Source organism: Balaenoptera ricei, chromosome 9 (genome assembly GCF_028023285.1).
Source record: "Balaenoptera ricei isolate mBalRic1 chromosome 9, mBalRic1.hap2, whole genome shotgun sequence".
Classification (NCBI taxonomy): Eukaryota; Metazoa; Chordata; class Mammalia; order Artiodactyla; family Balaenopteridae; genus Balaenoptera; species Balaenoptera ricei.
In genome coordinates, this window is record NC_082647.1 from 104,781,533 (window position 1) to 104,807,669 (window position 26,137).

Below are 26,137 nucleotides of genomic sequence, written 5' to 3' on the forward strand. Positions count from 1 at the left end.
CAAAAAAAAAATGAAGAAAACTTAAGGGACTTAAAGGACACCATCAAGCAGATCATTATATGCATTATGCAAGTCAGAGATGGAGAAGAGAGAGAGAAAGGGACAGAGAACTTATGTGAAGAAAGTATGGCCGAAAACTTCCTAAATTTGGGGGAGGAAATTCAAGACAATGAACTCCAACTAGAATAAATCCAGAGACCCACACCAAGACACATTGTTATAATGACAACTTGGAATAGAAAGAAACTACCTCATCATAATAAAGGCCATATATAAAAAGTCCATAGCTGATATACTAAATGGTAAAACACTGAAAGCTTTTCCTCCAAGATCAGGAAACAAGATAAGGATGACCACTTTCACCACTTCTATTCAACATAGTACTGGAAGTTGCAGCCAGAGCAGGTAGGCAAGAAAAAGAATACCAGGCACCTAAATTAGAAAGTATAATACCCCAAAACAAAAACAAATTTTAAAAAGTTACACATAATTTGGACGTATCACTAGAGTTTAAATATTTAATGTAAAGGAGAAACATTTTAAGATGTATTAAAAGCTCTCCACAGAAAGAGAAAATAAATTTATGTTGTATTGCTTCTCTTGGTAGGGGGCAGAATTATAGAGATGGAGAGCTCATCTTCATATAAGAAAGAGTTTTCTAAGAACCATAACTGTTCTGACATATTTACCCAGGATGCCATAGAAAACAGTCCCAGCATTGGTTATCATATAGCTGACTAGCGCTTGGTTAAGGGTACTTTTTGCATTTTCAAATATCAGAAATGGAATGGAAAATCATATTTTTGTTTTCATGGACACATGTAAAATGAATCACTGTTGGCTCAGGGCATTGCATGGCCTGCTGTTCCTCTGTTTCTTCTCAGAATCAGTGTTTCTCCAGCCCCATCTGTCACCCCACCAATCAGATGGGATAGCTTGCCAAGTTTGACACATTTAATAACAAGTGAGACAACTTTTTCTAACATTTGTATCAATGGTTAAACTAGTTACAAAGGAAGACCTCTATGACACAAGAAGTTCTGAGAAATGTCATTTCTTTTACAAAAGCAGCTCTGAATAGGCCAACAGCAAAGCCACTGAAGAAACTGAATAATAATTCTGGTACTCATCTCAATAAATTAATTACCTTAATAAGTCCTTATCCTTTTGTAAATTGAGATATAATTTCCTTATGATAAATTCAGAGATTTTAAGTACAGAGTTAAATGAATTTGGACAGAGTATATACCCATGTAATTATTACTCCAGCCAAGATACAGAACATTTTTATTACTCCAGAAAGTTCCCTAGTGCCCCTTTCCTGTCGGTGACTTGTCCCCTCAGTGACATCGATTACCTACTACCAGACTTCCCTTCAGATTATCTCTCAGCTAGGATCTGAGACCGTTCCTGTATTGCTGAAGCATCAGTATAAACATCATGTCACATATATGCAAGGAAAAAAAAAAGCAAATGAAACAAAATGGTAACAGAGATTAGCTAGTAGAATTCTGGGCGGTTTTATTTTTTTCTTTATATTCTTCCACATTTTCTCAATTTTCTTCAATGACATGAATTTATGTTTACACTTTAAAACTAAAAATAAATATAATTTTGTTTCTACCATATGATCACAACCATGAAAAATAATTCACAGCAGAATGACAAGAAAGAAGGAAATATACCAATATATCTTAGTAGTGGTTCTTTCTGGTAAATAGGATCATGGGTATTTTTATTTCTTCTAATTTTCCCCCCAAATTTAAAAACACTTATTTATTATTTCTGAGATACACAAAACACCCTATATCAAAAGATAAGGCCAGAAATGTTTCTTTGAGAATTTCATAATATACTGCTTATGTCAGAAAGCTGCTGAAGTCATGTTTGAGGAAATAAATGAGTCGAGAATTCAAGTCTATTAATTGCAAGTTGCCTTTTCATTTTCTCCTAAGAAGTTATACCTTATTTCATAATCCATGACTGTTTCTGGCTTGCTGTCATATTTTTGGTGCTATAACTATTTATTTGGTTTGGTTTTTTTTTTTTGAAGATTATGTTGAAATAACCTCAAACTTATAGAAGAGTTGTGAATACAGTACAGAGAACTCTTTTTTTCTTGAGAGTCATTTGAGAGTAAATTGCCAACCTCATCCCCCAATAATTTCATGCGTATATCCTGCAAATAAAAACAGTCTCTAGATAACCACATACAACCATCAAAATCAGGAACTGTTACCAAGACACATTTTAACCAAGCTCACAAAAATCAAAGACAAAGAGAGAACTTTGAAAGCAGTGAGAGGAAGAAGACTCATCACACACAAGGGAATCCTGATAAGGCTGTAAGCAGATTCTTCAGAAATCTTGCAGGCCAGGAGAGAGTAGGCTGATATATTCAACGTGCTCAAATTGTTCTTCAGAAATGAAGGAGAAATAAAGACTTTCCCAGACAAATAAAAGGAGAAAGAATTTATCGCCACTGGACCTGCCTGAAACTATGTTAACTAGTAACATGAAAATATATGAAAGTGTGTAATTCAGTGCTAAATGTAAATACTAGGTTGGCCAAAATGTTCGTTCGGGCTTTCTGTAACATCTTATGGAAAAACCCAAACAAACTTTTTTGACCAACCCAATATATAGTCAAATTCAAAATACTCTATTACTGCAATGGTGGTGTGTAGATCACTTTGAACTCTAGTATATAGGTTAAAAGACAAAAGTATTAAAAGTATAGCTACAATATTTTATTAATGGACACACAAGATTAAAATACATAAATTGGGACACCAATAGCATAACTCGTTGGGGGGAGGCAAGTAAATATGTAGAATTTTTAAATGCAATTGAAGTTACGTTACTGTCAGCTTAAAATGGACTGTTATAACTGTAAGTTGTATTACAAAAGCCTCATGGTACTGTTAGTACCACCAAGGAAAAAAATGATAAAGAGAAAAGAATCAAAGGATACCATGACCAAAAACCATCAACTCATAAAGAAAGACAGTGAGGGACTTACCTGGTGGTGCAATGGTTGAGAATCCACCTGCCAATGCAGGGAACATGGGTTCGAGCCCTGGTCTGGGAAGATCCCACATGCCACGGAGCAACTAAGCCCATGTGCCACAACTACTGAGCTTGTGCTCTGGAGCCTGTGAGCCACAACTACTGAGCCCATGTGCCACAACTACTGAAGCCCGTGCATCTAGAGCCTGTGCTGTACAACAAGAGAAGCCACTGCAATGAGAAGCCTGTGCACTGCAACAAAGAGTAGCCCCTGCTCGTCGCAACTAGAGAAAGCCCATGCGTAGCAACGAAAACCCAGTGCAGCCAAAAATAAATATATAATTAAAAAATAAATAAAAAGAAAGACAGTGAGAGGAAGAAAGGAACTATAAAACAGTCAGAAAGCAGGTAACAAAATGGCAATAAGTTCTTACCTATCAGTAATTACTCTAAATGTAAATAGTTTAAATTCTCCAATTAAAAGACAAAGAGTAGCTCAATTCATAAATAAGACTCAACTATATGCTGCCTACAGAAGACTCACTTATGCTTTAAGGACACTCATAGGCCAAAAGTGGAGGGATGAAAAAATATTTCATGTGGATGGAAAAATACTCTGCAAATGGAAACCAAAAGAGAGCAGGTGTAGCATATCACACAAAATAGACTTAAAGTCAAAAGCTGTAACAAGAGAAAAAGAAGGTCATTATATAATAAAGGGATCAATTCCTTAAGAGGATACAAAAATTGAAAATATGTATGCTCCCAATATTGGAGTACCTAAACAGATCTGAAGATAAAAATAGGCAGCAATGCAATAATAGTAGGGGACTTCAATACCCTGCTCTCAACAATGGATAAAATATCCAGACAGAAATATGTTGTGAACTAATGAATTTGAACTACACTTTAGACCAAGTTGCCTTACAGATGTATACAGAACATTCCAACCAATAGCAACAGAACACACATTCTTCTCAAGTGCACATGGAACATTCTCCAGGATGCCTCATATGTTAGGTCAGAAAACAAATTTAATAAGATTAAAATCTTATTAAGTATCTTTTCTGACTACATGGTATAAAATTAGAAGCCAGTAATGGGAGGAAAGCTGAAAAATTCACCTATATATGGATTAAACAACACATTCTGAAAAAACAATGGATCAAGGGTAAATGTTTTAAAATTTTTTAGGTGAATGAAAATAGAAACACAAATACAGAAATTGATGGGATTCAGCAAAAGCATTTCTAAGAGAGTAGTTTACAGTGATAAACACCTACATTAAGAAAAAAGAAAGCACTCAAACAACCTAACTTTACATCTCAAGGAAATAGAAAAGGAAGAACAAACTTAGTTGATGGGGAGAAATAATAAAGATTAGAGCAGAAATAAATGAAATAGAGACTAGAAAGACAATAGAAAAGATCAATGAAACTAAGTTGGCTTTTTGAAAAGATAAAATTGACAAATCTTCAGCTAGACTTACCAAGAAAAAAGGGAAATGACTCAAATTAATAAAATTATAAATGAGGAAGGAGACATTTTAACTGATACCACAGAAATACAAAGAATCATAAGAGACTATGAACAATTTATGCCAACAGATTAGATAATTTAGGAGAAATGGATAAATTCCTAAAAACACACAACTTACCATGACTGAATCATGAAGTAAAAGAAAAACTGAGCAGACCAATAACAAGCAAGGGGATTAGGAGATTGAATAAGTAATCAAAAACCTCCAAACATATAAAATCCAGATGGCTTCACAGATGAATTCTACCAAACATTTAAAGAAGAATTAATAACAATCCTTCTCAAACTCTTTCAAAAACTTGAAGAGGAAGGAACACTTTCTAACTCATTTTATGTGGCCAACATTACCCTGATACCAAGCCAAGCAAAGACACTACAAGAAAAGAAAATTACAGGCTGCTGTCCATGATGAACATAGATGCAAAAATTTGCATTAAATTCAAGAGCACATTAAAAGGATCATACACCATGATCTAGTGGGATTCGTCCCTGGGTTGCAAAGATGGCCCAACATATGTAAATCAATAAATGTGATATACCACATTAACAAAGTGAAAGATAAATATATGATCATCTCAATAGATGCAGAAAAAGCACTTGACAGAGTTCAACATCCATTTGTGATAAAATCTCTCAACAGATTAGGTGTAGAAGGAATGTTTCTCAACATAACAAAGATGATATAGAGAACCCCACAGATAACATCATAATAGTGAAAAGTTAAAAGCCTTTCCTGTGAGATCAGGAACAAGACAAGGATACCCATAATAACCACTGTGTGCTATTTAACATAGTAAACTGTAAGCTGAAGCCAGAGTAATTAGGCAAGAATAATAAATAAAAGGCATCCAAATTAGAAAGAAAATTAAAATTGTCTTTTTGCAGATGACATGATCTTATATGTAGAAAACCCTGAAGACTCCACTGAAAACTGTTAGAACTAATAAATTCAGTTAAGTTACAGAATACAAAATTACCGTACAGAAATCAGTTGCATTTCTATACACCAACAACAAAGTATCTGAAAGAGAAATTAAGAAAGAAATCTCATTTACAGTACCATCAAAAGCAATAAAATACTTAGGAATAAATTTAACAAAGGAGGTGAAAGACATGTACACTGAAAACTATAAGACACTGATGAAAGAGATTCAAGAAGACATGAATAATGGATAGATACCCTGTGTTCTTGAATTGGAAAGATTGGTATTGTTAAAATGTCCATACTATCGAAAGCAATCTACAGATTCAGTGTAGTCCATATCAAAATTCCAATGGCATTTTCCACAGAAATAGAAAAAACTATCCTGAAATTTGTATGGAACCACAAAAGACTTTAAATTAAAAAAAGCATTCCTGAGATGAAAAACAAAGCTAGAGGCATCACGCCACCTGATTTCAACCTATATTACAAAGCTGTAGTAATCCAAACAGTGTGGTACTGACATAAAAACAGGCACATAGATGAGTGGAACAGAATAAAGAGCCGTGCATAAACCTATGCATATACAGTCTACTGATTTTTGACACCAAGAACACACAGTGGGGAAAGGATAGTCTTCAATCAGTGGTGCTGGGAAAACTGGATGGCCACATGCAAAAGAATGAAACTGGACCCCTATCTTACAGCATTCACAAAATTTATCTTGAGATGTATCAAGGACAAACAGAGCTGTTTTAAAAAAAAAAGGACTTACCTGAAAGTGTAAAACTCTTAGAAGAAAACACAGGGAAAAATCCTTGACATTGGTCTTGGCAATGATTTCTTGGGTAAGACACCAAGCATACAGGAAATGAAAGCTGAAATAAACAAATAGGTCTGCATCAAACTAAAGAGCTTCCACACAGCAAAGGAAACAATCAATAAATTGATACTTTACAGAAGAGGGAAAGTATTTGCAAGCTATATATCTGATTAGGGGTTAATATCCAAAGTATAAAGAACTCAGAAAACTAATAGCCAAAAAGCAAATAATCCAATTAGAAAATGGGCAGAGGAACTAAATACACATATTTCCAAAGAAGACATTCAGATGGCCAACAGATATATGAAAAATTGCTCAACATCATTAATCATCAGGGAAATGCAAATCAAAACCACGAGATATCACCTCACACCTGTTAGAACTGGCTGTCATCAAAAAGACAAGAGACAAGTGTTGGCGAGGATATGGAGAAAAGAGAACTCTGGTGCACTGTTGGTGAGAATATCAGTTGGTGCAGACACTATGGAAAAGACTATGGTGGGTCTTCAAAACATTAAAAATAGGACTACCACATGATTCAGCAGTCCCACTCCTGGGTATATATCCAAAGGAATTGAAATCAGTATATTGAAGAGATACATGTACACCCAATTTCACTGCAGCATTATGCACGATAACCAAGAGATGGGAACAACCTAAATGTTCTTCCAGAGATGAAAAGGATAAAGAAAAATGTGGCTTATATATACAATGGAATATTATTCAGCCATGAGAAGGAAGGAAATCCTGCCATTTGCTACAACATGAATGAACCTGGAGGGCATTATGCTAAGTGAAATAAGTCAGAGAAATACAAATACTGTATGGTTTCACTTATAGTGGAATCTAAAAAGAAAAAAAAGCCTGTTTCATAGAAACAGATTTGAATGGCAGTTGCCTTGGGCTGGGGGAAGGGGAAATAGGGCAATATAGGTCAAAGGGTACAAATTTTCAATTAGAGGAAGAAGTTCTGAGGATCTAATGTACAACATGGTTGTTATAGTTAATAATATGGAATTGTATACTTGAAAGTTGCTGAGAGTAGGTCTTAAGCATTCTTATCACACAAACACACAAAGAGTGAACTGTCAGGTGATGGACGTGTTAAGTGTCTTGATCTTGACAATCATTCCACAATGCAAATGTACATCAAAACAGCACATTGTACACTTTAAATATATAGTTATATCTGTCCATTACCCCTCAATTTTATTTTTTAATAACTTTTTCATAAAATTCATTAGGATTTTTATAAAGGTGGAAATAAATGTGTGTGTTCAGTCAGCCATCTTGAGTCCAAAGCATGGACGTAGGATTTTTGAGCAAATTAAAAATTTTTTTTAATATATATATTTTTTCATCGAAGTATAGTTGATTTACAATGTTGTGTTAGTTTCAGTTGTACAGCCAAGTGATTCAGTTATACATACATTCTCAATTTTTAAAAATGAAAAAAATACGAGGAAATTAACAGGATTTAGGATGACTGCCTTTTTTTTTTTTTTTTTTTTTTTAAACCCCATCCTTGTCGTGACAGGAAAAGTCTTGCATGAGGAGCACGTTGAACTCTTGATGGAGGAGTTTGCATTCCTGAAGAAAGAAGTGGTGGGGAAGGACCTGCTGAAAGGGTCTCTCCTCTTCACAGGTCAGCCCTTGGTGGGGTCACAGGTCATATGTAACTGGTGAGGCTGGTGGAGGGTTACTGGGTTCTTTCTGAGCTCTCTAGGATGTGAGCTTGGATTCATTTCTGCTAAAGACGTTCTGACTGAGGGCCGATTTAATTTTCCCATGCACCCACAGACAATAAAAATAATCTATTTTTCTTCTTTCCTCAAATGAGATCTGATTGCTCAGTGGGCCTTGGGGAAAACGTGTTAGAAATCTCAGGCACATTTATACTTTTGGCCCAATCGATTAGGTAGAATTTTCTCTCATGAAATCTTGACGAGTTGGAGATTATTTTTCCACAGGAGGTTAAAAATGAAAGCTCTCTTTGCAAAAGGACCTAGAAAAAGGTTCTTGGAGAAGAGAACATGTTTATACTTCTCTGTGCAGCAAGTAGAATATGCATAGACCCTTTCTTCCTCCAACAAGTTATCAGGACCTTGGCTGCGGCCAAGATATTTGATCTACTATAAATTCAGCTATTTACTTTATGTTGGTCATTCTTTGAGCACCTCCATTAGCAGAAGGAAATGAACAGCCTGGAGCCTCAAGGTCTGCCGTCTCCTTTGGGTGGACTCCTTGGATTTGTCTCCACCCTAAGGCATCTGGGCCACCTTTCCCGAGGGCTTTCTTTACAGAAAGGAAACCGACATTGTCAAGTGGTAAAACCATTCATCTGTTTGTGAGTTTCCAGAAAATATACAGTAGTGGAATCTCATTTCAAAATCCATCTGCAGGGACTTCCCTGGCGGTACAGTGGTTAGGACTCCGAGTTTCCACTGCGGGGGGGGCATGGGTTCAACCCCTGGTTGGGGAACTAAGATCCTGCATGCCATGTGGTGCAGCCAGAAAAAAAAAAAGAATGGCACAAAATCCATCTTCATCCTTTAAAATGATGATATAATGAGAGTTGTGGAGACAATAATAACCATTAGTCTGCACAAGGAACTGTGCTAAGTATGTGACATTATTTTATTTCATGTTAATTCACGTGATAATCCTATAAAGTGGGTATTTATTACCCCCATTATACAGATTTTTTAAAATGAGGCTCAGAGAGGTGAGTAGTTTCACAAAGTTGACCCAACAGTTAACGTGGCCGAGGCAGACAGACTGGAGCTCAGACCTGTAGCAGCTGTTCAGTCCTCTGCACAGAACGAGAGCGGACAGTAACCGGCCCAGAGGGAACCGCCTTTCCTTTGTAAGTTTCATGCTTAGGTCCTAGTGATTTGAAACCATGCTGTCTATGAAACTTACAAATCTCTGTTTTCTTTTATTTATCTTTTTATTTACTTTGTTTTCTTTAGCACATACTCATAATTATTAGTTGTTTTAAGTCAATATCAAAGTTATAAGAAACCTTTGGTTTAAAGAGCAGTGTAACAGATACGAAGTCTTATAAATCTAGGTTATGTTTAAAATTTAGGCCGGGAAGAGAGGGGAGCAGTATCTTGACCAGATTTCTCATACAGATACTCCTTGCAATATACTGTTGTACACGAGATTATGAAGACTGTGGAAACACTTAACGCTGTATCAGTTTTCTTGATATTGACTACTTTATAGGTATTACTGTTTTCTCCACAGCTGTCACAATTCCTTCACTCCCTTATCATTTACACAGACAGTTATATGGTATTTATAGGAATATAGGCTTGAGGGACTAAAATACGTTAATTCTTTTACTTCTTTAAGTCACTAACTGAAGGGGATATATATGTTTACATATGTGTGTGTGTGTGTGTGTGTGTGTGTGTGCATACACACACACACACACACACACGTTAGAAGCCTAAAACATTTTTATTACCCCGTGGGCCAGATGGACTGCAATTTCTAGTGAAATATTTTATTTTACCAACAAAGTGAATTTAAGAAACAGGAAAAAGGGGAGACGTTTTTATGCAAGTCTCCATCAGAATTAGTCATCTTGCACACCCCCGTCACAAGGTAGGTTGTGTGTCCTGATCACCCAGCCACATCTGTTCGCCCCCTGTCACATCCCCCGTGCCCCCCAGCTGTCAGCCCCTCCCCTCCAGCCCCCGCCATGTCTGTGATTCCCCACAGCTGGCCCGCTGGAAGAAGAGCGGTTTGGCTTCCCTGCATTCAGCGGCATTTCTCGCCTGACCTGGCTGGTCTCCCTCTTTGGGGAGCTTTCTCTCGTGTCCGCCACTTTGGAAGAGCGAAAAGAAGATCAGTATATGAAGATGACCGTGTGCTTGGAGACGGAGAACAAAAGGTAGGTCATGAGAAGCTGCGAGGAGAAGGCAGCATAAGGACATCCTCATGGGTTCACGAGGGAGAATACGGGGCACCCAGGGGCCTAGACCTGCACCTTCGACTCCAGAAGGGCCGTCTGCTTATGCCAGTGGGACGGGTGCTGGGATTTCACTTATGCTGCCCCATGCCATCCTCCCAGCAGCCCTGTAAGGTTAAGAGAAGCTTACAGATTTGAGCCGGCTGTCTAAGCCACACAAGTGAGCAGTATCCGGTTATGTCTATGGCCTGAATTGTTTCCAGCATTTTATGGTGAAAGATTCAGCCATTGGTGAGTTGAAAGAATTTTGCAGTGAGCATCCAGCCAGCTACCCAGATCCTGCCATTAACATTGTACTCTGCTTGCTTATCACATGCCCAGCTGTTTCTCAGCTTTACCACCACATCATATGTCATAGTGTTCCCAAAATGTTGATTCTTTATTTTTCCTACCAAGTCTTTTTTTATTATTTAAAAATGTTCAAGAGACTTTAAAATGGCCCAGAGACCCAAAGATGTTCGTGTCAAATATAAGCTCACACGGAGGTGGGGTCTGTTCGTTCCTCCATTGCTAAAGCTTCCGTTTGATCCTGGTTCATGACACACCCTGATAATTCTTCTAGGTGGGTAGTGGTGATACCCTCTGATTCCCAGCATCTTCCGTAAATGGCCATCAGTCCCCTAATGACGAGAAATGCAATCCCAGAAATAATACGCTTGCAGATTCTACTTGAACGTCCTTCCTGTATTATTTTTCGAAACCAAGTCCTCTACTCATCCATCTGGGAGGCTGAGATAATGATGAGTCCCATCTGACAGTAAATGTAGATCTTTCACCAGCAAACACCCTTCAAGATAAAATGCCTCTTACCAAGTCTTTTTAAACATAAGGAGCCTCTGCGAGTCGTTTGCCGACACAGTTTCTTAAGTTATAGCTGCCTTCCAACAACCTAGTGGAACAGAGCAGAACCTCAGCAGAGGCTGGGGAGGAGGGCAGACATGACCTTGAAAGGTCACATAAAAGGACCAGCAAGACCAGGATCACTGCTTGAATCCCAGTTGTACAAGTGCCAGTATTTGCTAACATTTACTGAGTTCTTACCAGGTGCCAGGGCCTAGTCCTTTTATAAGGATTTTCTCATACAATCTTTATACCAACTCTCTGGAGTGGGCATTATTATGATTATTATTATGATCACCTAGGAGACTGTGAGGCTCAGAGAGGTTAAGAAACTCGCTAAGGGCACACAGCTAACAAGTGATTGTGTGAGAATCACGCTCAGGCAGCCTGTCTCTGGTCCCCAGATGGTCACACCTTCTCCACAGAAATGCACAGGAAGGGCACGAGAAGGGAATATTATTGAAAACATGCCAGGCCTTGTCTTTACTTCGTCCTAGTCCTCACCTGTCAACGAGGCTGGGTATCATTAGCCTCAGGTCCCAGATTATCCAGGAAAACCCAGTGCAATTTACTCCCAAGCCTGTGTTCTTCCCATTTTACCAGCAGTTTTCAAACTTTGTAAAGAAAATAAGCATTAGAACACCTTTTCAACCCAAATCTATGTAGAAGAGGTACACGTTTCAGGCCTCCTGTTGAAGCCAGTTGGTAGGAGTGGTGCCAGAGCCAGGCGTGCCCTACCCCCCATGCCCTCGTCCTCCAGGGCAAATACTTTAAGTTTTTAGGACCACAAGATGAGGAAGTTATTCTGTCCACATCTCTCCTGATGGCTCCCCCTTTATGTACTTCAGATCTTTTCCTCTTAAACATTCACCCCACACTCTAATGTAGGTCTGGGTGAGCTGGTTGGCTGAAGGGGAGGGCTCCTTTACCCAGGTTGGAGGTACCCCTGAGCTTCCTACAGCACCCAAAACAATCTTAAGTGACCTGCTTGGGCCCCTTTCTTGCAACTCCGCACCGACACCATTAGCCATATTATGGCCCGTCCCTCTAGAGGCAGAGAACAAACAAACCAAAGGTAGTTCCCCTTCGTTCCTTAGCCACGCTGATCTAGCCTGCCCACGCCGGGCCTGCCCCACTGCAGCCCACAGGGAGAGGAAGAGGGAATCCGAGGAATGGAGACAAGAGAAGGCCAGGGACCCTGATGCCTGCCCGGCATTGAACCCTTTCCCTATTCGCACTGAAAACTCCATTACTTAGCACGGCGGTCCAACCAGATTGCCTGTCCTTGACCCTGACTCTTCCCTGTAGGATAAGAATAAGGAGGGGAAAGCAAAGAAAAGTAGCCAGAGCCAGTCCTCTCATTCCTGAGACTTCGTTCCCAGAAGAAGGAAGGAAAACTATATATGTGTATATGTGTGAAGAGGTTGAATGCAGGATATCCATATTAAAGTTGGAAAGAGCTTGAATACTTGGCAATAATGAAATATTGAATGAATTATATAATCAGTTGTCCCCATGATATGCAGATAAAAATATAATAGCAGTATCTGTAGGATCATAAAAATATTTTTAAATAAGTAAACATAATAAAAAATTAGTTATACTTGAGGATTTATATTCCATATACATATAGGCAAATATTTGAAAGGATTGTCTCAAACTGAAGATTATTTAGGCAAAAGAATTATGGATTTTTTTCCATCGAAAGTCCTTAAATCAATGCTGTATTGTTTTTAGAATACATTTTTGAAGAGCAGATTTTATATTTTTCCTGTCACATTATTCAGTGAAGCTTCTAACTTTACATCGAATCTGCTTAGATTTCTCTGTGTTTCATTAAGCAGATAACACAGCTTTTATCTACTGTAAAGACAGAAAAGATAAATCCGGAAAAAGAAGAAGCTTTAGCGGGGGGATCTGTCCTATTTGAATTGTAGATTTTTGTGAGTGCTGACCTTGGCCTGAGGGGCAAATGTGAAATGGAAACAGGTGCTTTGTGAGTGGGCAGGCAGCATCTGGTCTTGGCATGTGCCTGGGGTCATAGACCCCTTTGAAAATGTGATGAAAGAACGCTAAGAATCCTTTCCCATAAAAATGCACATACACTTGGAAACAACAGTTTGCACAGGATCTCAGGTCTGGATCCTCCAGAGGGATCTGGTGAGATTCAGGGTAAAAACTCCTAAATAACAACCTGATAACACCAGAATCTTTGAATTCCCCTGCCTGGTGGCAAAATTGAACAAAGGACCTTTGGGCAGTAAAGTTGCCAACAATCACCCATGGCGTCTGGGAGGCTGGTGGAGGTTGGGATGCAGCAGCTGCGGGGAAAACGGGCACAAAGCGAGGACCTGGCACTGGGCACTCAGGTGCCAGCCCGCATCCGCGCGCCTCTGTGAAATTAACCCTGTGCCTCTTGCTTCCACAGCCCGTTGACGTGGATTGAAGAGAAGGCGCCTGGCCTAAAGCGAAACAGACATTTAAGCTTCCATTTCAAGTCTGGGTCCCTGGAGAATATGCCCAACGTAGGCATCAATAAGAATATTTTCCTGAAGGATCAAAATATATTTGTCCAGAAACTCTTGGGCCAGTTCTCTCAAGAGGAGCTGGCTGGCGAGAAGAAACGCGTCCTGCACTGCCTGTGGCTGGCGGGAGAGATCCAGAAACGCTGCCGCTCGAAGAAGTGAAGGGAGGGGGCAACACGGCCCTGCCCAGACGAGACCCGAGCCTGATTTTTATCAAGAGTTGACCTTTATCTCTCTTCTTACCATTAAACGTGTCTTGGGTAAACAGGATTCGCTTATTGTCGTTGGGAGTGATACTTGGGTAGGGGCACACGTGGTGGGGATAAAAAGAGAACCACCCTTGGTTGAGCGGCACGGGATGCTTTAGATGTCCAGTTTCATTCACTTGTCCCAACGGCCCTGTCGGACGAGTATTACCAGGCTTGTTTTCCTTAGTATATTGAAAAAATCTTGTTTGAAGTCACCCAGATAGTAAATGGCAGAACCAGCCTTTAAATCCCACTCATGTGCTAAATCACTGCAAAACAGTTCCTGGAACCCTCCTTCCTGCCTTAAGGAATTTTATTTCGCCCCCACCGACTATCACTGGGCGACCGTGCCCCGTGCCCGGTGCTGGGGATCCTAAAAATGAATAAGGCATAGCCGCTGCCCTCAGTAACTCCCAGTGTCGGAAGGGAAGCGAGTCACACAAACTGGTCATTGTAACGTCGGAGGTTCAGGCTGTCCCTGGCCATCTGGAGGAGGGTTCAGGGAAGATGTCCAAACCAGGTCCTGATGGTGAAGAGATCAGCTGTGTGAAGGTCAAAGAAGGGCTTTCCTGGCCGGGGGTGGGGCAGTATGAACAGAGAGAAGTAAGAAGCAGCCTGGCCAGTGCCCTGGGACAGTGTCGCTGGAGCACTGGGTCTGGAGTGGGGAGTCCCAGGGAGGCAGATCTGATGGTGGGGGGCCTTGTAGGCCAGGTGAAGAGCTGGGGTGTTGTTTATCAGGCTGTGCAGAGGCACCGAAGGGTGTTGTTTAACGTGCCGGGGGCGTGGGGTGCGTGGTCATGTTTCTGATTTAGGTAGAGCGCTCAGAAGGCTGCCTGGAGAGGAGACTGGAGACCCAGGAGACAGCCAGGGAAGCCGCATGTGTTTGCACTTGGAGTCTTGTGCTTGTCTGGACTCGTGGCTCACGTCCGGTCCAATCTGCTTGACCTCGAGGCAGAGCCGAGTCCCAGGAAGCTGCTCTTTCGTTTCACTGGTGGTCCTGTTGCATCATCTTCTGAGCTTGTGTTAGATTTCTTGCTTCTGTAAATGTCTCCCTCTTGGTTTTTTCCCTGCTCCCCACTTGCTATTATGAGCCTTAACTAGTTTAGAAACCATGAGATGGAGGCAAACTCCTTTCTCTACCTCTGTTTCTATTATTCCATCACCAGAGTATCTCCTGGTAAAGCAGGAAAGTATATTAAATCTGAGAAAAACCCATAAGGTTATTCTTTCATTTGCCATGTAAAATAATTTGTAATAAATATTGGTCCATTTGTTCTCTTGTTTTATTATCACATCAAGTGTCCCTCAAGGCCAGGAAATATTGTATGCTCAATGTTTTTGTATGCTCCGCAGTATCTAGCATGAGATAAATGTTACATATTCAATGATTAAAATACAATGCAATAGTCTCTCCCATTTGGGCTTGATAACTGCTGTTTCAAAATATTGGCCCTATTTGATATTAGAAGTAGGACGGGGCTTCCCTGGTGGTGCAGTGGTTAAGAATCCGCCTGTCAATGCAGGGGACACGGGTTCGATCCCTGGTCCGGGAAGATACCACATGCCGTGGAGCAACTAAGCCTGTGCGCCACAACTACTGAGCCTGCGCTCTAGAGCCTGCGAGCCACAACTACTGAAGCCTGCGGACCTAGAGCCCGTGCTCCGCAACAAGAGAAGCCACCACAATGAGAAGCCCGCGCACCACAACGAAGAGTAGCCCCCGCTCACCACAACTAGAGAAAGCCCACACGCAGCAACATAGCCAAAAATAAATAAAATAAATTTATTTTAAAAAAAAATGGGTGGATGTCAAAGAAAACCAGAATTGGACAGTCAAGTGGTATAAGCAGATTTTATTCAGGACAATTGCAAAAGGGGAAAAGAGACCTTGGTATAGGACTGGGCTCAGTTCTCCACACAGCACGGGCGAGTGGCAATTTATAGCCGAGGAGCGGGCTTAGGGGTCAGTGGATGGAAAATCACTGAGGGGAAACATCAGGGGTGAGGGGATTCTGGCTACATCGACTTGAAGAGATTCTTGCTGAAGGCAGCTGGCGCGATTAGATACCGAGGTGTGAGGGATGAGGGATTAGGGATTTGATCAGATATTGAGGGACTTAGTAGAAGTTTTGCTAAAACTGGGTGATGCAAGGACAGACGGGGAAGCCCGAAGGTCGAGGCCCAGCTGAGCAGGGGGCTCAGAGCAGCCGGACTAAATGTGGTCCAGGAGGGAGTCTTCGCCACGGGCTGTGTGGTTACTAATTGATGCTGTTAACCGCTCACCTCCAGCCTGTTTTCTGTTCGGTCAAGAGATCCAGAATGAAAACATCAAGTCTACTAATTCGTAGGAATTGCAAAGGGAGGAGGACAAGGAGACGGGAGAAAACAGAGCCGGGATAGAAGATGCAGCAGAAGCCTCTTCCTCTTCTGCCTACAGCTGCCCTCACCTTCCTCTGGGGCAGCTGGAACCATCCCGGCTGAGCCCCCACTGACGCGTTTCCCAAATACTCCTTCCTCTGAAGGCCACGCCCCACCCCTAATCACAACTTTTCAAAGAAGGAGCCGCGAGTAGAATCTGAAAATACAACGAACTAGTGAATATAACAAAAGAAGCAGACTCACAGGTATAGAGAACAAACTAGGGAATTCCCTGGCGGTCCAGTGGTTAGGACTCCACCCTTTCACTGTGTAGGGCCCAGGTTCAGTCCCTGCTCGGGGAACCAAGATCTCAGCAAGACTCAAGGCCCAGCCAAAAAAAAAAAAAAACTAGTGGTGGGACTTCCCTGGTGGCGCGATGGATAGGACTCCGTACTCCCAATGCAGGGGGCCCGGGTTCGATCCCTGGTCAGGGAACTAGATCCCACGTGCATACCACAACTAAGAGTTCGCATGCCGCAACTAAGGAGCCGGTGAGCCACAGTAAGGAGCCCACCTGCTACAACAAAGGAGCCGGCAAGCCACAAGTAAGACCCAGCACAACTAACTAACTAAATAAGAAATAATTAAAAAAAAAAAAAAAACTAGTGGTAACCAGTGGGCAGAGGGAGGGGGGAGGGGCTGTAAGTATGGGGGAGGGAGAGGTACAAACTATTGGCTGTAAGTAGGCTCAAGGGTGTATTGTACAAACAGGGAATATAGCCAATATTTTTTAATAGCTGTACATGGAAAGTAACTTTTAAAGTTGTATAAAAGTTAAAAATTACTTTTAAAATAAACTAAAAAGATAAAAATACGATATATTCCTACAAAAAAAAAAAAGCCACAACTATCCCTGAGCCATTTGGTCAAAGTACCCAAAAGATGGTGACCCTCCTTTGCTCCCTTGCCTTAAGGCTACCTGGACTTCCTTGGAAGGTCTAGTGAGAAGACGATTTGAGCGCTAAGATTTCAGAACAAAGTAGGCTTTCTGTTCAACTTGAAGGAAAAAGCCCTCTCTCCCACTGTACTAATGCTCGTAAGTGTTGGGGGTCCCTCTAGGAGGAAGGTAACTTACATAGTGCCCTTGACCCCTCTCGGCCCCTCACCTACTTCTCCCATAGTAACCTGTCCTAAAAAGCTGCGGGAGAGACGAGGCAGCAAAGTCCAGCAGAGCCCAGCCACCCCCCGATGCACCTGAGTTCTCCGCTTGCCTACACGAAGGTGGCTGGGATAGAAACTTCCTTTGCAAAGGTGGCCTGCAGCTTTGAAGAAGAATTAAGTTACTCTGAGGGGACAGATTAGCAAACCTCTTTGGCTGTAGATCCCAACCACATTCCCCAATCAGCTTTATTGGAATAAAACTGATTCTTTTTTTTAAAAAAAGTTCATCTCTCACCTGCATCTATAGCTTAATTGGTCCTCAAAATTGAGGAGAAAAAGGAAATGTTTCTTGCTGAAATCCCAGCAATGCGTGATTGCCTTATGGTCTTCTGACTGAAGGAATCGAGTGGAAAAAAAAAAAAAAAAAGAATATTTTAGCCAATGACACTAGATTTCTTCAAGAGAAAGCTATTTGGGGGGAAATTCCTTGATAAGCCCGTGCACTAGTAGTGGTGACGTTGGAGGTTGGGAGTTATAGGGGAGGGGACTCTAATGGAATGGACAGCCTTGGGGACCTAGGTGGATGGGTTGAAGAGGAAAAAATAGACAAACCTCTCTGCAAAAGTCATGAATGGGAATTGAAGCGGGAAAGAAGGGAATAAGAGGTCCAAGAGAGCTAAACCCTTAACACTCAAGGTGTGGTGTGCCGACTGGCAGCCTTGGCTTTGGTACAGCCTGGGGGCTTCTTAGGCATGCAGATCCTCAGGCCTGCCCCAGACCCGCTAAACCGGGACCCGCATTTTAATAAGATGGCCTGGTGATTCCTGGGCACGCCCAATTCTCTCAACTTGTAGACTAGTAAGGAAGAAAACGCTATTCAACTAATAAATGTTAAAGCACAACTATGAAGAATGCTACGAAGAGGATTTAAAAGCTGGTGTAGGGAGAAGATTTTTTAGGCAAGAAATCAGGGAAGGCTTCCCAAAAGAATGTGCTGAACCCTGGAGGTTGAGAAGGACTTGCTGCAGGTGCAGGCAGGTGAGGGAGGGGAGGGAAGGGCATTCCAGGCAGAAGGAACAGCATGTGCAAAACGTGTGTCCAGCCAGTACTGCCCCTGGATGGAACAGGTTCAGGCACCTGAAATTCCTTTTTTGTTCATTCCAATTGGCTTTAAGCCTAGCTATTTTAAGTTGTGGAGTGAGAATGAGCTAACAAACACTTAGGAAGTCTTTGGCCGACTTTAAAAGATCATATGAATTACTATTGACTAAGCAAGCAGACAGGGGGGTGAGGGGGAAGTCAAGATGGCGGAATAGGAGGACGCGGAATTCATCGCTCCTCACAAGTACACCAAGAATTCATCTACAAATGGAACAGTTCCCACAGAGCACCTGCTGAACATTAGCGGAAGACTTTGGACACCTAAAAGAATGAAAGAAGAGACAAAGAAAAGAGGAAGCAAGCAACATGCTCCAGGCCTGGTGCCCAGAGCTTACCTCCCCTAGTCCAATTACTCTATCATTCCCATACAAGGCCATACACAGGAAGCACTTTCCACTCAACTTTTTTTTTTTTTTTTTTTTTTAAAATGATGCAACCGATTCAGAATTTAAGCCACGTGGCCAGGTTCCCTCACTTAAGTCTGGAGTCATCAAAGTACAGCCTGCAGGCCAGGTTTGGGGCTCATGGCCTGTTTGTGTAAAGTTTCATTGGGACACACTCACGTTCAGTGACAGTGCATATGGTTGCTTTCATGCTGCAGCAGAGCTGAGTCGTCGTGACAGAGTAGTTGTATGGCCCATAAAGTCGAAAGTATTTACCATCTGGCCCTTTACAGCAAAGGTTTGCCAACCCCCGTTCTGGATGGGGGAGCCCAGCATTGAGCTCAGGCCCCTCTGGCTGCACTTTTCTGTTTAGTCCCCCCAGGTGCCCATTCACGTCAAGGTGAAGGGTATAGCCACTGTCATAAAGTCCAAAATACAGAGTCTGGAAAGCGCAGTGAGCAAACAGAACACACTTCCCAACTTTCATTGTAACTGTTCCTGGTTCCAGTATGTGTCAAAGATCCATCCGTTTGTGTTCCGCTAACATCTGAGAGACCTACACGGTGTGTGCGCTGCTGGTGCCGGGCTCCAGGGAGACTGAAGTGACGAACACTTGGCTCCTGCCTCTGGATGCTGACGGCTTACTGGGGAGTGGCTCACACCAGCTGGAGAGTCTGATGTCCTAGGACAGGCACCGCCTGAAGCCAAGGGACCCCAGGAAGGAGGGAGCACTTCTGCGTGGGAATCCTGCGAGAAAGTGGCATCTGGGTTGAGCCAAATAAGGAAGGAGGAAAACAAGCAACGTTAGGGATTTGACAGCACAGAGGAGCAGGGTAGGAAATAAGGCCGAAAGGCAGGAAGGGGCTGAGCCTGGAAGACTCCAGGGCCAGAGGGGATGGAAGCTCAGGAGATAGTCAGGAGGCTGGCTGCAGCCCCCAGGTACTCTGCTAAAGGGGGTTGACCTCGGTTAAAAAAAAAAAAAAAAAAGTCGATGTCTCTGGGGTTCTGCTTCCTCATCTTAAAAGAAGGGGTAGGACCAGATCATCTTCAGAGTCCTTGCATGAGGGTTTTGAGCAACAAGGTAACATGAGTCGAGCTGCATCTCAGGCTGATGGGCCCTGAGGAGAGAGGGGTTGGGGTCCACGTTTCTCCCCAGGCAGGTGACTTCAAGAGGGGCTCTCCCCTTGGAGAGAAAGAAGCCTTCACATAATGACAGCTGCATTATTGTACAGACACAGGACCAAGACACTGGACCATAAAATGAAGTCTTCCATAAAAAGGAGGCCCCAAGATCACTCTTTCCTGATGAATCTTGATCAACAGAACTGACCTTCATAGAAAGATTACTTGGGGAATTTCTATGGAGAATATAGGGGTCTCTGAAAGAATGAGTTTGTGCAGCTTCAAGGAGAAGCAGTGGCAGTCAGATGTCAAGAGGCTACAACTTGGGCCCAGGAAGTAAAGAGCTTTTTTCTTTATCTTGGGATCTAGAAAGCTCAGGCTTTCTAGAGGTAGGAGGAAAAGTTAGGCAAGAACGCAGAGTCGCCTCCACAACCTCTGGGTTCACGGCCACCGCTGCTGCAGTTGTAACGACCGCCAACTCATGGAGGACTGACCCTGGCCAACCATCTTCGTGCAAGGCCTGAGCGAGAATGCTACAACTGAGTCTGTAGCCAATTACTTCAAGCAGATTGGGATCATTAAGGCAAACAAGAAGACGGGAGAGCCCATGATTAATCTGTTCACAGACAGGGAAACAAGCAAGCTGAAGGGAGAAGCAACAGTATCTTTTTTTTTTTTTTTTTAACATCTTTGTTGGAGTGTAATTGCTTTACATTGGTATGTTAGTTACTGCTGTATAACAAAGTGAATCAGCTATACGTATACATACATCTCCATATCCCCTCCCTCTTGAGTCTCCCTCCCACCCTCCCTATCCCATCCCTCTAGGTGATCACAAAGCACCGAGCTGATATCCCTGTTCTATGCAGCTGCAAGAAAAACAAATACCGTATGCCAATACATATATATGGAATCTAAAAAAAAAAGGTTCTGAAGAACCTAGGGGTAGGACAGGAATAAAGACACAGACGTAGAGAATGGACTTGAGGACACGGGGAGGGGGAAGGATAAGCCGGGATGAAGTGAGAGTGTAGCATGGACATATACACACCACCAAATGTAAAGTAGATAGCTAGTGGGAAGCAGCTGCATAGCACAGTATCATTTGATGACCCACCTACCGCTAATAAAGCAGCTACTGACTGGTTTGATGGTAAAGAATTCTCTGGGAATCCTATCAAGGTCTCATCTGCTCCCCGGCGAGCAGACTTCAGTCGGGGTGGTGACAGTGGTCGTGGAGGCCGAGGGCGAGGAGGACCCACAGGCCGTGGAGGCTATGGAGGCGCTGGCAGTGGTGACAGTGGCCGAGGATTCCCCAGTGGTGGCAGTGGCAGACAGCAGCGAGCAGGGGACTGGAAGTGTCCTAATCCTATGTGTGAGAACATGAACTTCTCTTGGAGAAACGAATGCAACCAGTGTAAGGCCCCTAACCCAGACGGCCTGGGAGGGGGGCCAGGAGGGGGGCCAGGAGGCTCTCATATGGGGGGTAACCATGCAGACGATCGTCGTGGTGGCAGAGGAGGCTATGATCGGGGCAGCTACCGAGGCCGAGGCGCGGACCGTGGGGGCTTCTGAGGGGGCTGGGGTGGTGGGGACAGAGGTGGCTTTGGCCCTGGCAAGGTGGACTCCAAGGGTGAGCACAGACAGCATCGCAGGGAGAAGGCATATTAGCCTGGCTCCTGAGGTTCTGGAGCAGCTTTCTTCCTGTCCCCAGTGTTACCCTCATTATTTTGTAACCTTCCAACTCCTGATCACCCACGGGTTTTTTGTGTCGGACTATGTAATGTAACCATATCTCTGGTTCCCATTAAAAAACATTTTAGTTAAAAAAAAAAAAAAATGCAGAGTCGCTTCAAATGAGGGCGTGGCCACAGAAAAGCACGTCAGAAAGTGTGTTCACTTCCCAAGCCTTGTACTTCCCTTCCTGAACCCCTGGCATATTTCTTCACACGGATGGAAGGCTCCCATGGCGGTGCCCACCTGTACCCTGTATGGGAACCGCAGCCAGAGGCAAGCGCCAGGGCCAGGAATCCTCTTAGGGTACTTTCTTTGCAAGGTAGTCATTCTACAGCTCATTCTTTGCACTTGGGGGCGCCAGAGATTTACCGGGACCAATGCTGACCCACCTCCAGTTTGCAGCCTAACTAGCCTTGTCACTTTTCAAAATCACTGTCTGTGCTGCCATGGGCTGGAGGACTAGCTTTCAGCAGCTCAGAGAGTAAGGGATGATGATACAGGCGTCTAGGCTCTCCAGGAACCCTGGACTCCTGTTCACAACAGGGAATTTGACTCAGATTTCCAGGAAAAACTAAAAACTTACAACTGAGACGCTTGTCTGGATTAGGGCGTGGGTAACCTCATCCTTGAGTAAAGGGAGTACAAGAAAATTCTCTGAAGAAGCTTTAGCCTCAAAGGAAGGACCAGACAGAACCGAGTTGAATGGATGAACTTCTCGAAGCCCAAGGGGAGCAAAGGACCGGGAAGGGCAGCCCGCCACCAGCTATATACACATGGTGCCCCCGCCTGTAAAAGTGTCTTCAGATGGAGGTTGGGGTCAGGGTTGGAGGGAGGGGACACAGATGCGTAAGCAACTCAAGAGCAGACTTCTTGAGCTAACTACCTTGGATGTGGGAGAAGCTGGAATTCATCACAAGCAATTAATGCAATGCTTGGCAAGGAGCGGGGATGGGTGGGTGGGGCTCCAGTGATGAAATCTGCATTTACAGAAAGATGGTGCTGAACCCACTCCCTGCTTTTCTGTGTCCCAAGGGACCAGGTGGGGAAAAGATGCTGCAGGGCATTTCCACTTGGCAGGTCTTTCTCTGCCTCAGCACAGAGCACTTTTGCGCTGATTAATTGACCTGCACAGGCATCAGCTCTTTTTCCCGTTGCTTCTTGTCTGCAGACTGAGCTGCTTCTCCAGGCTTCCAGAACATGCATTGTTTTTCTGGGATAACAAAAAAGTGGTGCTCCTATTTAACTAGCTCATCCAAATACTGAAACCAATGTGACATACATGCAGGCTGAGAAGAATGGGTTGGTTTAAGTTCCAGAAATCCCAAGTATAAGAAGTTACAGAGCGAAAAACCTCCCTCCCGTCCTTGTCCCCATCCACCTATTTTTCTCCTGTCTGCTGTCGTGAAGGTTACTGATGTTGAAATTAGCCTACCATTTTACCCACTTTAAAGTGTATGGTTCAGTGGCATTAAGTACATTTGCAATGCTGTGCAACCATCGCCTTTATCCAGTTCCAAACCATCCCCAAGAGATACTCTGTACCCATTAAGCAGCCATTCTCTGTTCCTCCCTCCCCTGTTCCCTGGCGTTGGGGTGGGCTCTGCCCCACAGGCCTGCAAGCCTCTTCATTGCCCAGCCACAAGACTGAAGAAAGAGCCCGGAGACAGCGACAGAGACATCAATGCCTTATTGGACAGGGGACTCTCACTCATCTGAAGCAAAGGGTCCTAAAGGAACTCCCCACTGGCAGGACGTGGCAGCAATCTTCGCTAATTGGGGGGAAAGGAGGCTACCATTTATAGGGGGAATTGATGTCAGGTTGGCTCATCAGTTACCAGGGAAACCAGCGGCTGGGGCAGGGGGCAAGCATGTAGGCAGTTACTGATTAAGCCCTATGATTAAGGGGATTGGATAGTCATGTGAGTGAAGCAGGGACTGGTCAAGCAGGGGATGTAAAGAGAGCAAGAGAACAGCCACCCTGAGTGGCCTGACCGTACACTCCACCCGTACAGCACTGTACCCAACCCTTACAATCTTGTCCACACCTCTCCCGCGATATCCCTGGGGTCAGGCAGGTAGAGGGTCGCTGCAACCAAATACCACAAATGCACTACAGACACCAGCAGCTAGACAGTATCAAGCGTAAGATACCTATGGCTAAAAATAGCTATTCACCAAGAGGTGGGCAAACTTTGGAACCAGATGCTAATCGGGTCAATTTCTCACGGAAGTCCGGAGGAAGATGACAATGACTTCTCACTATAGACCCAGCAATGAGACTCATTTCACAGCGAGGCCACCCTTGTCGCCCAACCCGTGAACAGATTCCCTCTGCTCAGACCAGGGATGAACTGTAAGACGTTCAACAGGCACAGTACAGGGGAGATCACGACCATTAAAATACAAGCAGTGACAGCATCCTGAGATAACACCACCCTGCCTGTGGCTTTTGTCCTGGCCTGCAGTACCATACCACCCATCTACCCTCGGTCCCCACAGCCGATGCTGAACACTGGAGAGGCGGTGTAACCACAGACCACATGGTTAATAAAAGGCGGCTTTGTTGGGGCCGGGGAGAAGACAGGTGAGATCTTTCAAATCCTATTCCCCACGGGGCAGCAAACCCAAATCACCGGGGACTTACCTGCCAGTCCCAGGCCGTTTTACATACGATGTGTTCTCCTGGGGGTGGATCCCGCGGCCAGGGCAAAAGCAAGTTACTGTCCTGATCGATAGCTGGCAATGGTCCTTCGGTGGTCAATAGCTGAACTTGGATGGTGTTGACTAGTTGCCTCTGGGTTAGCATGGCTTAGCCACAGGGATGGTTACTCCTGCGACATTCAGCTAGGGTTCATAGGGCTTGAGTTAGCCTCCTGGGCCACACGTTGAGAGCGGGTTTCAGCCTCTATTAAGTAGTCCATTCATCCTTTCATTAGCCCGGCAGTAGTGGGGTCATAAGGCAGGTGGAAATACCAGCATATGTCATTTTTAATCAGCCCATTCCTGAACTTCCTGGTCAGTAAAGTGGGTTCCTTGGTCACTATCGATGTCCATGGGGGTCCCGTATGTTATGCACAGCTGTTCTAGACCCCGCACTGTTTTTCTGCGTTGATGACTCGGATAGACCTTCTGTAATATCTCCCACCTGTTGTAACACACTGTGGACGGCATATAGCTGTTCCATCCCACTATATCGTTGCTCTGACCCCTTTCGTAGCTGGGACCAGAAGCCCAAGGGTACTCATTATTTTGCCGTTGCCTCAGGTCCCAACCAAACCCTTCCGGTTAACTAGCCACATCCAGCTCACAAGTCTATCCCTGCGTTAATAACCCTAAAGCCTGTGTCTGTAATCGCTTAGAGGTGGTGGGTCAGGGGTGTACTTGTCTTACCAGACCAGATAACGCCCAAACGTCTGATAGATAATCCAGGTCACTGCATTTTGTCTGTATTCACCAGCCATCCCCGTGCAGTGAGATGAGCCACGAGCACCGGGCTGCCACTTTGAAAGTGGAAAGAGACTCAGACTTCCGGGTCCCACGTGCTAGTGGACGGCCACCTTGGCATTTCCCCTACAACTTCCCATTCCCGTCCTTATTTCCTGACATCGCGGCGCTCCTGGGAGTTTCCTCGGCTTCCCAGCTGGCTCACCAATTGTTGGGCTGAACCCCGCAGGCCTGCAAGCCTTGTAACTGCTCAGCCTCAGGACCAGAGAAAGAGCCCGCAGACAGTGACAGAGACTTCAACAGTTTACTAGACGGGGGAATCTTACCAGTCCGAAGTAAAGGGTCCTGGAGCAATACTCCACCGCGAACGGCCAGCGGAAGCAGGACGTGACAACACCCATACTGCTCTGGGGAGGAGGAGGCTACTATTTATAGGGGGAATCGAGGTCAGGTTGGCTCATCAGTTACCAAGGAAACCAGCGGCTGGGCAGGGAGCAAGTGCATAGGCAGTTACTGATTAAGCTCTATAATTAAGGGGATTGGATAGTCATGTGAGTGAAGCAGGCACTGGTCAAGCAGGGGATGTACAGGGAACAAGACAACCGCCATCTTGAATGGCCTGACCATACACCTGGCAACCACTAATCTCCTTTCTTTCTCTATGGATTTGCCCACTCGTACCACTGCATATAAATGGAACCATACAATATGTGGCCTATTGTGCCTGGCTTCTTTCACTTAGCATAATGTTTAAATTAGTCTCTTATGTGTCCAACCATATTCAAACAAAAATGAATTCTGACATATGTTCTTCTGTCCCTTTTAAAAAAATACACAGAAATGGTAGCGTACTATTTTCACTGTCTGGGAAACTGCTCTTGGG

At 43.8% G+C, this 26,137-nt stretch overlaps 1 protein-coding gene and 1 long non-coding RNA gene across 2 annotated transcripts in view; one reads left to right on the top strand and one right to left on the bottom strand.

Moving 5' to 3' along the window:
- Window positions 1-13,910, top strand: part of BLVRA (biliverdin reductase A) — a 57,860-nt gene extending 43,950 nt beyond the window's left edge. Inside the window, exons 6-8 of the mRNA XM_059934226.1 lie at window positions 7,831-7,938; window positions 10,026-10,197; window positions 13,544-13,910. Of these exons, the coding sequence (XP_059790209.1) occupies window positions 7,831-7,938; window positions 10,026-10,197; window positions 13,544-13,802 (539 nt within the window). The 3' untranslated portion in view covers window positions 13,803-13,910. The remainder of the gene's footprint in view (window positions 1-7,830; window positions 7,939-10,025; window positions 10,198-13,543) is intronic.
- LOC132372129 (uncharacterized) overlaps window positions 1-25,648 on the bottom strand; it is a 40,851-nt gene extending 15,203 nt beyond the window's left edge. Inside the window, exons 1-2 of the long non-coding RNA XR_009505106.1 lie at window positions 25,581-25,648; window positions 6,246-6,348 (exon numbers count right to left, since the gene is read on the bottom strand). This is a non-coding gene — a long non-coding RNA (uncharacterized LOC132372129). The remainder of the gene's footprint in view (window positions 1-6,245; window positions 6,349-25,580) is intronic.
- Between the last annotated feature and the right edge of the window lie 489 nt (window positions 25,649-26,137).